The sequence below is a fragment of the Rhodnius prolixus genome, unplaced genomic scaffold, assembly GCF_049639745.1.
Source record: "Rhodnius prolixus isolate KJV_2025 unplaced genomic scaffold, Rpr scaffold_5, whole genome shotgun sequence".
Classification (NCBI taxonomy): Eukaryota; Metazoa; Arthropoda; class Insecta; order Hemiptera; family Reduviidae; genus Rhodnius; species Rhodnius prolixus.
The window spans coordinates 35,205,419-35,219,978 of record NW_027411624.1 but is presented as its reverse complement, the minus strand read 5'-3'; the positions used below and the strand labels follow the sequence as shown (position 1 = coordinate 35,219,978).

At 32.5% G+C, this 14,560-nt stretch overlaps 1 protein-coding gene and 1 long non-coding RNA gene across 9 annotated transcripts in view; one reads left to right on the top strand and one right to left on the bottom strand.

The window, feature by feature from the left end:
* The window catches only part of exp (expansion), a 384,871-nt gene that overhangs the window by 356,519 nt on the left and 13,792 nt on the right, over positions 1–14,560 (top strand). For all 8 annotated transcript variants that reach the window (XM_074137378.1, XM_074137377.1, XM_074137374.1 and 5 more), the window contains one exon: positions 6,006–6,167. In XM_074137378.1, the coding sequence (XP_073993479.1) occupies positions 6,006–6,167 (162 nt within the window). The remainder of the gene's footprint in view (positions 1–6,005; positions 6,168–14,560) is intronic.
* Positions 2,365–5,232, bottom strand: LOC141458843 (uncharacterized). The gene is made up of 3 exons (XR_012461220.1): positions 4,956–5,232; positions 3,597–3,793; positions 2,365–2,666 (listed from the first exon to the last, which is right to left on the bottom strand). It is a non-coding gene; the product is annotated as an uncharacterized lncRNA (long non-coding RNA).

The following is a 14,560-nucleotide window of genomic DNA, read 5'->3' as shown; positions in this document are numbered from 1 at the left end:
AGAAATGCTCGGTAACGCCAGGCTTCAAGAGTGTATCTATGAATACTCCATTCAGGTGGTTAATAACCTCCCTCCGACTGATGGAGACCTTTCCTAGCCATCTGACACGGAACTCTCTCAGAACAGGACAAGTTCCCACAAAATGGACCGTATCTTCTAAATCTCCAGTGTTGCAGTGCGCACAAATACACCCTCTCTCAGATCTACTTACACTATAGTTCAGCGATAGCAACTCCCCTCTCAATTTCATTACAGTACTTATTAAATTTAGCGAGTTACCATCGCTGACATAACGATTTGCACCAAGATCTACTTTTAGGTCTTTATACAATGCGTGAAATCTGGCGTTCAATATTCTGGTGTCCAGCATTCTCTTAAAATCTACATAAATTGATGCAATTAAATTTTCAAAAGTACTATCCTCTAATCCAGTACTATCAAACAATTGTAAATTATATTTATTACACAACTGAATATATTCTTTACACCAGAACAATTTTCTTTGAATAATAATTGAAGCTAACATATTTGGAAGGCGAGATTGTGGCATAGATAACAGTTTGGTGATATAATTATAGTGCAATCTAAATGTATATAAATATAGAGGGTGTACATTAGTTTCATTATATAAAACATAGTGCGGCGTACATTGAGGAAGTCTAAACAACTTCTTCAGGAAAAACTGATTGAGTTTGTCTACAGTTTGATGCTGCTGAAAACCCCACACTTGTGCTGCATAACACATTATTGTCGTCGACTTTAAAAGACTTCTCATTAAGAAATGGTGCTGGACCAGGCAGGAAGTTGAAATATCTTCATGATTGGCTGTTACACAGTCGGTTTCCCCATGAAGTGGCTTTCAATTTTATTTCCATCGCATTTCTCCGCTTAGATGCGTATCTTGATTTTGAATTGCTCTTTTCCGTTATCAAGACACTTTTAAATTCTTGATATTATTTTTAAAATATTGTTTTCATTGTCTCATCCTTACCTGACCCTTTGAGATGAAGTGGGTTAGCCATTTCCTCGTTTCTAAGTTAGTTTTTAATGCTAATCATTACACTATATAATATTTAAATCTATCTTTACTTCTACAATCCCTTTTTAGACAAGTCCTTGTAATTTACCAATCGGTTACAAGAAGACACATCGTGGAATTGGCCAGCTAACGTATTTCTCAAGACTGTACCATTAATTCACTGTTTCAATCTCTGTAAAGTTCTATTACCTTACAGCTAAATTAAATTGTAATTCATGAAATAATATTGACACTTTTATGAATGTGTTGAGAATTTCCTAAGTATTCCAGTCATGTGTTTGTGCACATCATACCATCCGGTTTAGAAAATAATATGTTTATATATTGCAAAATAGAAACATATATTTTGAGTAGGTAGATAAACGTTTTCAAAGTCATTGACATCCAAACAAGTTAGTTTTTTCTTTGAAGAAGAATTATTTTTGCCCGCCCTCCTGGAATAACTTAATACAGAGTACTGTCAATATGTGGATGTAGCTAGATAATTTGAATATATTCACCTCTGCCTACACGTGAGAGCTATATATTGGATTTGGTTCTATTTTATTATAAAACATTCCAATAAACAGTAGTTTATGGATTCACTTGTTTATTGATTCAGTTTGTTCTTATATAAAGGAATATCTAGTTATGAGATTGGATTTTTATTTAAATGGAGAAGGATAAATTCCCATTCAGCACTTCAATTGAATATATTGTTTGAAATTTGAGCAACTATTTGATTTTTCTCCAATTATTATTTTCTCCAATCTTCAGTTAGACTCATTCAATTATTTAACATATCGGAAGAATAATTGCTCAACTTAGAAGACAATTATCCAATTATTGCACTTTTGAAGTCTTCCAAATGAAAAAAAAAATTAAAAAGTGTTTCTTGGGATTCCTTCGTAAAGAGAGTGTCATTGTAGAATCTGTCCTACTTAATAGATGTTGTAGAAATACGGCAATTATAATGATTTTTAATCAGATCTTATACTAAATGAAATAGAACATTAAATATATTGAAGAACATCTGATCGTCAAAAAGAATCTATTGTTGATTTTCAGCAAAAAATTAAATGTATACTTTTTTAAACTATACTTAGATTAAATTAGGGTGGCCTCAAGGCCTGCGCCACCGCGACCCCTATGGATCTATTGTGGCTCCCCGGCTTTAGAGCTCACCCTCCAGACCCGTCCGTTTAATCAGACTCTTAATTCTGGAGAGCGGCTCCTGGGTAAAGCTCTCTAAACTATACTTACTCATGAACGAATAACAGACAAATTGTTGAAATATGTTTTACAGCTCAAATGTAAGGAAAAATATTAGAAATAACGTTGTTTACTAAATTAATTTTTTTTAATAGAAACATACATAAAATAATATACAAATAGTATGGCTTGACAGAACATGTAAGTAGTGAATTAGATACAAATTGAAACTCTTTCATTAGAATAAAAATAATGTTCCTTTTAGGTCTTTAATTCGTAACATAAAGTCTATATCATTTTAAACATTTTTTCCAGGATTCTGTATAGAATGGGCAAATTCTTGCTAGATATTATAGAAACAGAGTTGATTGCCTCAGTATTAGGCTGTGGGTTGAAATGCTGAAGAGAAACTTCCAATCTTCAGAAATTCATCTTTCTAAAATGAAATAACAATCTTTGTTAGAAAACTCTTTTTAATACGAAGTGAAACTTTGTAGTGAAGTGATGCTTTTATTTTTAAATAAAACTTTTTAGAAACTAACTTTTTTTTTAATGCAATTTCTGCGATGCAAAAGGTTCGCTTAAGAAGACAAAGTATTACCCAAAAAAAAAAAAAAAAATACTATCACCAATGACTAGAAATAGAGTGCAAATGTCAGCGTAGGGATGCTACCTGCCAGACAGCATCTCCTTTAGTAATGTAACTATTGTTTGTTGGACACGTACCAAGGTACCTCCGTACGATCACTGACGGCGATCTAGCCGCACGATAATGACAACAAGGTCATCACCTCGTCATGGAGCATTTTCTCCAATCATTTTCTTCTTTTTCAAAAAACTACACAACGGAGTGCTTGTTAAAAAGGTGCCAATCTTATGGTTCATTTTAAAAGAATTTATTATCTGTAAACACTAGATGATAAATGGGAATTGCAATTTGGACAAAGCCATGAGGACAGTTAATTTTGTGTACATAAATAGAGCCAATGGGAGTTTCACTAATCAGGGATCGGGACCTACTGAGGGAAGAAGTTGCCCAGGGTACTATTGAATTAACAAAAACAATTTATATCAGCTCTGTAACATCCAGAAACATTAAGGCGTGTGACAACTTTGAATTCCTATTTGCTGTAGTAAGCACCTAACTTAAAAAGGCGCCTTTAGGAGGTTGAACGGGGTTTCATCCTCTTCCTATATAATCTACACACAGCAGTTTACTTGGTCCAAGGAAGTACTATCGATCGAGCGAGTCACGTCAAGACCTCTTCGTTTCTTACGTACTTCTCAAATTTTGTTATTGCTTCTGAATGAACTTTTCTATGGACTATTTATAGTATTTTTATAAAGATATCACAAAAATATTTACCCGTTTATGTATCTTTTTCCAGTCCTAAATGTCTTTGTTACCTTAGAGTTTCTAATACTTTGCGACGTTCAACAGTCTTCGATCTGACCCAAAGCCTTTATTAGGGCGTCCCGACTAGAGAATATGGTAATTCTTATGCCTTTAGTGTCCTCATCATTAAAACATAAGGCAAAGTTTGAAATGGCGATGATACCAGCCTGAAAGAAGAAAAACAATAAGTTTATATCTACGGACTTTTTTGTATATCTTTTTCAAGCTTTAAAAAAGTCCCTCTTATGGAAGGTTTTCTGGGAGTAAGGGCAAATTCGCCAGTAAGATCTCGGAAACTTTCATCACAGTTGTGGTTATCAATAACCTTGAATGAATCTTGAAGGAATGAAACAAGCAAAACAAGCATCACAGAAAGAATCATCTAAATGATACTAACAGAGTTGGCAGCGTATCATACTTATCAACTTAAACGCGTAAAATATTGAGGAATAGTCCAGATTAATTGGCCTTACCGGTATCTAACATAGAGACTCTTCTAATATTTCGTCTGAGTTTAATTAAATTTTGGGAAGAAATCGTTTTAAGTTGGTTATTGATGGTTAAACCATATACGATACCTCTTAGCTCAGAGCTTGACATGAAACCGTTTTCGGTTGAATAAGATTTAAGATTATTAGTGACGTAAAATAACTGGGTATTTCCAATTAACATGGACAGAAATGTAAAGATTTCAAATTTAAATTACTTGACTTCCAAAATCCAGATTGATGCCTAGGATTGTGCCCTGTTCTGCTTTTTAAGACAAGAACTTGCGCTTAACAAACTTCATACAGTACGAACTCGGATTGTAAAAAGGTCAAATCATTTCTACTTATGATAACAAAGTTGGGTATTTTTTGCCGATCAACCTTTATTCAACTATCCTACCGGACAGTTTTGAATTAGATTTAAATGAACTTTATGAGAATGCATTAACTTTCACCAAAGATAAATGTGTTTCAAAAATAGTATATCAATCGAACGTTTGTTTATTAGGAAAAAAGAAGTAAGACAATCGATTTGACTGTGGTGTAACTTAATAGAAGTCATTTTGTTCAATAACTGAGCTATAGATCCTTCATTGTCGGTAGCTTTTATATAACTCTGCTTTCAAATAGTGATATTTTATTTATGGAAAATATCTTTTGCAAGAGAATTTATTCGAACAAATATTACATCAACTAAAAAAAAAATCTGGTGTAGAAGGAAAGAAAAATTAGTTACACTTTTCTTTTCATTGAGTTCGTTTGCATACTTGTTTGTCAGAGCGCAATTACTTGTGAAATTCTAAGTTTCACTATTTTTCAAAAGAATAACTAAATTATAAACCTTTTTCTTCAACTGATCTTCGTATTTTTCTTGAGTGTTTCATTTTCTTCTTTTGTATGCACACAAGTCAAGAGTTATCGCTGGGTAGTTTCTCTCTTCATGCACCTTATTTTCTTATTACATATATTTTAAATTACTAAATAAATTTAAAAAAAAGACTCATTGGCATAAGGCAGTCATTTGCCATTACAATCAATCGCCAGATTGTAAGTGTAACGAAAACTATTTATATTATAACAGAATATAGCCTCCACAGGTAGCCATAATCGAAGTTTTAACCTCTATACACCACATGCATCACTCGCACTTCATGCAATAATGTGCATCATTCATCCAACATGCATCCAGGAAATGAGATAAAAAGGATTCTTCTGTTTAATCTACACCTAACAAACCAAAGTTCAGAAATGACAAATTTAGTTCTGTTTGTTACTGCTTTTTTGACGTTCTAGTGCTGTTAGATAGCCCGTGGCAATGTTGAATCATGAGTTTGTACATTTTAATGTTAAGCGTAATTAGATGAATTTATCTTGAATAAGACAAAACTTTAATGCACGTAGCGAAACGAGTAGATTTAATTCTAACATAACATTACTGTGATTGGTGGTCTTCTACAGTGGGTTAACCAGATACCAAGTGTTAGAATTGCATTACTCTTTAAAGTTTAAGTACAAAAACCCCTGGTTAGAAGCTAAACTAACAATGTTGCAATTTTTTCTTAAAGCGTCATCACGTACTTTATTATCAAAGAATTAAATGACGAACTATCCTAGGTTAAGGGGGAGTTTATACAAACGTACTTGTGAACTTATTCATAGATAATATCTTTTAAAAGGAAAGCCGACTGAGTATACCCACTTCCCAGAAAAGATAAAAGATGAGAGAAACACACTAAACAAAGAAAAAAGAGTACCAAACAGATCGAGATTTGTCGGAACCGAGACCTTGATCTTGTCATCCTATTTTGTTTTGTTTTCTTTTTTTGTCAAAGTTTTATTAATTAATTTTTCATTTTTTGATCTATAAACTAATTATTAATTTGAATTACAGGGCGTCAAAGTGAAGATGGACGATCAAGGAAATATCCTTGTAAAACGTGTTTCCAAGTGCAATGTTTATGTGAAAAGTACGAGCAGCGGTGAAGAGACCAGTATAGGAGCTGATGTTCTGAAATTGCCAAATTGTGCCCTAGAAACTGATAAACCAGTCAAAGTGAGTGTAGCGTTTTTTATTTTTAATTAGTGTAGTAACAGTATTCTATTGGTAAATTGCTCGAAGAAAGTTTACCACATCTATCTTTCTAGAAAAGATTGTAAAGTTTTTCCAGACCATCATTTAAGGTTCAGACGTCGTCTTTCTTTTAACTGTACAGTAATGTAAAAGCTTATAGAGACACTAGGGTAGCCTCTTTTGATAAGGAGTGTGGTTCGAAAACTTTTATTAATATAAAGCAAACGTAGTTCGAGTTTAGCATGCTGGTCTATTATGGAAACTTATAAGGGCATACTTTCTATCGCGTATTACTTTATATTGAAATTTCACTGAAGTGAAGGTATTTCAGTGTAAATATTGGCTCGTCTTTCTTTGCAAAACTTAAAAGGCAGGCATTCTAGGTCTTTCCTGTACTCAATTCATACCTCAGACTGCACAACAGTTCCTGAAACTGAACTTCTTACATAACGTGAAACTTAGCAGCATTCTATGAACTAATCATGTTCTTTTAGTAGCTCACAGAAACTTTCCACACCCCTTCTTTAGAACAGTTGATCTGGGTTATTAAGCTTAATGAGAGCAATTCTAAAAAACATCATTTCATTTGTAATCTTACTTACTCTTCCTACAGCCTTCTAACCAATTATAACAGGAGTCCCCAGCTATCCGGGGTGTCGCTTTTGACCACGTAAATATCCTCAGACAACAGCTCTCTCAAACACACGAAAGACAAATTTGCACAATTTCAAATTCTGTCGTAAACTATGGGGTTTAGCAGTTCCTTGCACCAATCTCCAACGAATTTAATCTCTTATTCTCCGTGAGTGGTTAGTATTACATGACTTCAGAGAACAACCAGTGGGTAACTCTCCTCTTGTATGTATCTCACGCTGATTGTAGCCCAAATAAAAATACTTTTTTTTTACATTTTTTAACAAGAAATGAGACAAGACAATTCTTTAAAAAAAATAAAGAGTTACCCAATTGGAAGAGTTAATAGAAAGCAAAATGAAACTTTTTTATAAAAAAAAATACAAAAAACTTTAGTTGACAGTAACATTTTATAAATCTTGGACAGAAATATCTTTTTCTCTATTCTATGGCGTAATTCTGGAAAATGTGCACGAAATGCTATTTGAAAGCTCAGAAAGAATATTTTATGTAAAAGTAGTGATGAAGGAGGAACTAGTATTCGTCTTGTTTGTTATCTTCTCCTCTTTTTCTCAAGTAAATGTTTTATGTATTCAGAAAAAAAAGTGTTCCAGTCCAAGAATAGAGACAAATCATCAGTAAAAAGGCAGCAGTCGTGATTTTAATTGATAATTGTAATGTTTTACAATTTCGCCCTGTTTTTGTTCTGAATTAGTTTTCTATCTTAACAACGTAGAAGCGTAGAAGGATTATTTTGAGCTGAATATGCAGTAACTGAGAGCTGATTTATTTTTGTTATCCACTTAAACTACTAGACACTTTTTAAGCCCTGAAAAATTTGCTTTCAATTTTTTTGTTTCAACTTTATTTTTACGTTTTCAACTGTAGCTTTTTTTTCTGCCGTATTATTTTTAATGTACTAATAACTTGCAATCACAAAAGATGATTGTTCAAGTCCTACATCAAAGGCTGCATGTAATTTCAGTCCAGCACTTTCAGCGTTTCCCCATTCAGTGAGATTAACTCCTCAAAGATGATGTTTCCTGAAGAATAGTCTCAAGAGTTGTTCGGAAAGGCGAGGTTTTTCTTCTTTTTTTGTTGAGAATATCACGTTTTGAATTTTTTTCATGAAGGGATTCAAAGTTCAAATTTAATTTAGGCAAGTAGGAAATGGCAATTGATTAACGCCATAATATTCTATTCTGTGTTTATTTTTACACCCAATTTAATCAATTCTACGGTAGTATTTACTAATGCACTTTCTACAACTCCAGTAGCCGGATAAAATTAACTGAGAACAATAAACATTTATAAATCTTCTGTTATTTAATTCTTTAAAAAAAAGTAAAATAAGGACAAAAGGCTTAGTGGTTTGTGACTCTCATTGGATACGCTTTATTCCGGCAGATTGTGCATCGCACGCCTACACGTGTCTCGCAACAAGAGAGCCAACATTACGTGCTCCTCGAACTTGCCTTCTCCTTAACATTGCACACTCCTATAATCTACCAGTCTGTGTACACTTTTTTACAATTTATTTATTACTTTCTGCATTTTGATCTTAATCTACTTCTCAAATTATATTTTTGTAAGCCTCTTATTTCTTAATTATTTTACGTGATAATATTATGTGGACTACTGTGCTACCATATCTGCTTTATGATATTATCTATCACCTTAACGAGGACAGTCAAAAAGTAACATACCGCTTACTTAATTCAAAATTCTCATAGATTATTTGAACAAATTCAAGTTTACTACCCACTTTATTTTTCTAATTGGTTTCCCTGATCTGGTTCTTTTACCTTTTTAAAAGGGTTTGTATGGGGTGCTAATTGTGACAGGAGAAAAGCTGTAGAAACGGATGGAGGGTACTCAAAACGAGGGACTACTTCTGAAGTCAAGTAATGTTGCGTTACGTTTTGGATTGTAATATAGTGAGCTGACTAGTAAAACCTATTCAAAGAAAAACTGAAAGAAAATTCTTCCTCGGGAAAATGCCCTTTTGCTAAAACCTTATTCATGGGTTGCGATTCCAGTTATAGGTTGATTTATTTGTTCTTGTAAAGTTACCAGCCGGATGAGAATAAGTAACAAGATATATGATGATGTATGACTGTTAATAGTTAAGACAATTCTGCATCTGACATTCACACTATTAACATTTACTTTCGCACAAATCGTAAGTATAACTTTTACATTTATCTCAATGGTGCTTACGATGAGTAGAAATTATTTCAACCTTCAACAATTCATAATTATCAGAGCCATAAAGTAAATAATTTTAAGATGAAATCATCTGTTTAAAAACAGAACTTTATTGTCTGTCATATTAACAGGATGTAAGGAATGAATGCATCTTGAAAGATGTCAATCTAATTTAATTAGAATATGATGTTCTTATTGATTTTTATATTATTATTGATGATTCTAATGATTCTTCTAATGATTGAAATCTAAATTACTTTAGCCTTGAACGTTGACTTATATATATATATGCTCTTTAAATCCGGAAGAATGTTTGCTGCTTCTTACTGTTGAGAGAATACAAAGGTGCGCGGGTATGTCAAATTTAGTATTTAATTGTACCGAAGGTTACTTTTTAAAGAAAAGCGGCCTTTTTACTCACTTATTGCGATTTAAATTTTTAGGTAATGTGAGGTAGGGTGTCGAAATCAGAGTTGTAATAGCAATAGTTGTAGTTAAGGTCTCATCCACCTATTTTCATGATAGTTTCAGAGAAATGCTAACTCGATTCCTTTTAAAGGAGGTTCAAGAAACGCGCTGATCTTGGATGCTTTCTCGTTCCGGGACTGTTTATTCAACAGGTTACCGTATTCGCATCTAGAGGCGAAACATATAAAAGTTTTTTGGAATGGTGTTGAGTCAAAGTGTGTCTTTAGTGTTTTTTCGAAAATGTTACACTTTTCACTTCAAGCCGCGTCCTTAGCTTAACCTGTTACTTTTATATCCTGATCAATATTGTCTTGAGTCTTTTTGTTTTCAAGAGAACTGTGTGTGTGTTATATGAAATAAAGAATTTGTAAATAAATTTAGTCTACAAGAAAATGTAACACTCAAAACTCTGTGAGAAAGTTCAACAAGAGAAAGGCCTTATAAACATTACGTAAAATTTATTTGTAATTTCTCACTTCATATTAGAACTAATCGCAAAAATTATTTAATTGCCTTATTCCCTTCGATTTTGTCACCTCCTGTTTTACCATAACCTTTTAATATTTCTTGCTTTAAAATTGTACATCATGTGACAGTAACCAATTATCCATCTTCTGTGTTCTCATCAAACCAACTCTATAGTCTCCTACAAATTAACCTTCTGCAATAGTCATGACCTCTTGCTTGGGAGAAAGTAATGTGCTATTGTTCATCAAGATTAAGAAAGACTTCCTTCATTTCTTCCTGCTGTACAAGTGTATTAGAAATACAAATATTCGTTTATTTAATGCTTTAAACGTAAAGTCTATCCTTACATTAATTTCTAAATATTTACTAACAAGATTAAAATGTTTACTTTAAAAAAATACAAAAGAATTGAATTATATAATTATGGTTCATGTTTTATGAAAACATTTATCTTGTTAAGTTAAAAAGTGGAATACTTTGAGCTGATTTGTTTGAACTTCTTTCATAGTCACTTTTTCTTGAATTGTTATTTTGCAATGTGAGCTATATTATCATAGCTCTCGTCAGGGCCGGATTTTCCTATAGGCTAACTAGGCTTCAGCCTAGGGCCTCAAGATCAAGAGGGGCCTACATTCAAATTGTTAACAAAATTAAAATTACACTATTCTAAAAACATAACATATTATAATTTAACATTAAACATGTTGATATATATCACAGTAGTGATGTATTTTATTATCTTTCATGTAATTTACAAACTTAAAAAGTGGGAGGTGAAAGGGCCTCATAAGTGGAATAGCCTAGGGCCTTTTTTCATCTAAATCCGGCCCTGGCTCTCGTGTTTTAAGTTTTGGATTATCTTTTACTATCAGAATCAGGTTGATGAGCTTTGATTACCACTTTTAGAGGTTTTGATCTTCTGAATTGAAGGTACACTTTTCTGCAAAGTGTAATTCTCTTTCACCTCGCATGATTTGAAGTATAAGTTCCTGCGTTTTTGTATTCACATCGGCAGATTAACGTGACATGAAGGTAAGGTGCCCTCGAACTTGAGCTTACCCTATGGGTTTTGCTGCATGGCAAAGATATATTATCGAGACTTTGAAAGCATCGCAACATTCTTATCGTTTTGGACAACTAGAGACATTTATCGGTAGCCTAAGATGCTAAATTGAAGATTCCTACTAGTACTTAAAGGGCATATCTCTGCAAAATGGGCTTCATGCCACAGACTACATTCGATTAGATAGAGGAAGAAACATTAATCTAATTTTTGATAGTAGGTTTAACCTTTGAGAAAATTTGGAATGGTTAGGTTTTCTTTGGAGCAACTTAATTTTTGTATTTTCTCTCTCTTAAATTTGTTAACTAGTTCATCTTAGGTGGACTAAAGACTCATTTTCTTTCCAGACGATACCTTTTTTTCTTTTTTGCTGTTTTCTTTTTTTTTGAAAAAGATGTGATAGGTTTAAAAGTACTATTCAGAATAATTGAAGCAATTTTAATGTTATTTTAAAGAAATCATTAATAAAATTACAAATATAAAGTTGCAAACATGTTACGTAGTGTGCTAACAGTTAGCAGAACAGCACACCACTATCACATGACAGTTAAGTGAAAGGAGAATATTGTTTTATATTTATTTATTTTTTTACTTTTTAAATTTGTCTGTTTGAAGGACGAACATAACGTGTTTGTATCATGAACACATCGGCCTGCCTGCTGCGTTCATGTAGTGCTACGTGTGTAAAGCTTTATTACTTGATACAAGTCTTTAATTCTAACCCAATTATTCATACCTTTCTATTAATTCTAGTATTTAAATATCTGATTGCAAAAAATGTCTTTCATTTTTAGTGTGTAGATTTCTTTTCTATTTTATTTGTTGCCAAATCAAGATATAAATCTCCTTTTGCAATAGCTCATGCCAAGACATCCAAAGAAGCTTTCCTAAAATAAATATTTAAAAAAAAAAATCTGGATATTAATAGAATGTTAACAAAGGAAATTTTTAGTAAAGTGATGATTTTCTTGCTAAAACATTTTGTCGAAAAATGAGTACAGTAAAAGCTCTTTATTCACGGGGTATATGTTCCATAAATATGCCGCGAATACAGAAACCGTGAATACGGAATGGTAATTTATATTGGATTATAGGGGATACGTTCCTAGGTGACAAAATAAAAAACAAAAACAAATATATAAAAAAATCAATTTAATTGAAGTTTTTGAACATTTTGATTAATTATCTTAAGGCTTAGGCAATGGTTTGAAGAATTTTGTAATTTCCTCTTGCTTGGCAGTTTTTAAAAGCTTTTGTTTGCAGTCAAAGTTTGAACTTGCCACTACAACTACCATCAGGTTCTTTAAAATGAGCGTAAAGATACTTTGCCTTCTCCCGGACCATTGGACCACTCAGGGGTACCCTTTTTTGATTGCGGTCTTCGATCCATAATGACAACGCCACTTCCATTTTTTTCTATTGCTGGATCACGAACAATTGCTTTCATTCTGTGCGTTTACATTCTCAAAATCACCGATCGCGGCGAAGGCGGCTTATGTCAAAGTCCTCGGCGATATCATTTAACAACATACTTTAGGCAAAGTTGTAATACTAAGATCTATTTTACTTTTTTTATTAGTCCATTTGACGGCATTTACAAAGGATATTGGGTTGGATACCTATTGGAATCCTTTTATTATCATAGTGTACTTCCGCGAATATCCGCGAATATAGGAATTGGGTCGCATTTTTTTAATCCGCGAATAGTGAAAACGCGAATGAAGGAAGCGCGAATAAGGAGCTTTTACTGTATTTCTCTTTTTATTTTTCTAAAAGATTTAATCCTCCTTAAAAATGGTAAATTTATTGCTACTATTCTACTAGATCTTAAAGCGCAAGATTAAACATAAAATATACTCAGTTAGTATTCAGAAAATAGATAAATAATGACCACGCAACTTCAAAAAGAATGAAAGAGTGGCGCCCGCTTAAAAAAAATCCCTCAACGGTATTTGCATTAGAACAATAAGATCTCTTACGCAAGACCTTATGTCCTGGGCACGCCTCTCATCTTGTGGTACTTTAAATGAGTACCACAAGAAAACTTTTATGATGTAGTTGTTGTTAAGTCATATTATATGACAAAATAAATGAAAAAAAATCGATTGCAACTTTAATTAGAGCAACTAAATGGAACAGAATTTTTATTTTTTTTTACATAGAAATCAATTTAAGAGTATATTTATTTGTCCAGGAACATAAATTAAATGTACATTTTGATTATAATTTCAAGCTTTAAGGAAAATTTAAATTTATTAATAGATTAAAGAGAAATATTGGGTTTGTTTCATTCTTTAATATAAAACAACTAAAAAATGTCAGTAATATTACATAAAAGTATTATTATACACTGAATCTAATTCAAGTAATGATTGTAAAAACTACAGCTCACGAGAGATTTCTACTTAAACCTGAATGTTGCTTTCACTTTATTTCCCAATCATATTCCATTTAAATTTTTATGCTGGTAGGTTCTATTTCCCAAATCTATGTTCCGCAATATTTTAATATAAATTTCAATATGGGTAATTTTAAGTTCAAATTTTCAACTAGGTATATATGCAATATATGTAGGTATACTTATATTTTTGACACTAACATAGATTGGGTTTTGCACTTTCCTGACCATACTGTATGAAGGCAAGAGCTAACCTCTCAGTATCCAAGACTCTTCTATCATTAACGTAACTGTGGCGGTGACACGAAGTAGAATAAGTTTTTTAGAGTTCCGTTTCTAGGCTGTTACCTAAATTTTGGGTCAATATGCTGTAGCTGATGATTCCGTTTACTCCGGACCCGGGATGGACACCACCACCTACTTAGTGTCTTTGAACTGGTGATGAAGTAACTTAGGAGTACAACAATTCCATCCCACGTACATCTATCTAAATTATGATAAATTGTTTTAAGTTATAAGAAAATTAGGTTGGGCTCTTTGGCCTTAGGGACTAAGATCCGCAATCTTCAACTTCAATGTCACAGCATCCCTTGAGAATGTAACCCATTGTTCGCTCAAATTTCAGTTTTATTCTTGGACTACTTCAGGTGAATTTTTCTCTTCGGTTTGCTGTGTTTGGACACCGCAGGATTGATTATCTTAAGCAAATAATAATATTAATGGCCAATTCGGTAGCCATAATTATTAAAATAAAAATAAGAAGTTCATCAACCACTGAAAAATCAATTGTTCGAACAATTTAAGATTATTGTTTTAAATGTTAAAAAATAAAAAATGCAAAGATAACCATTACATTAAGATAACTTCTCTTAGATGCACATGAATAATTGAATTCTTTGCAATAATATGATTATTACTTAATAAGAAATCAAAAAAATTAATAATGTTTTATCATTAAGTTGAATAGCTTGTCTGTAAGTTATTTAAGGAGTTAAAGAAATAATAGATATTACCTAATATCCGCAATCTTCAACCTCCAATGTCACAGCAAATGTCTATCTCTCACTGTCTCTCTTACCCTTTATCGCCTAGTCGACTTTTCTTTCATTTTTTTGTCCTCTTCTTCTAAAAGCCTTA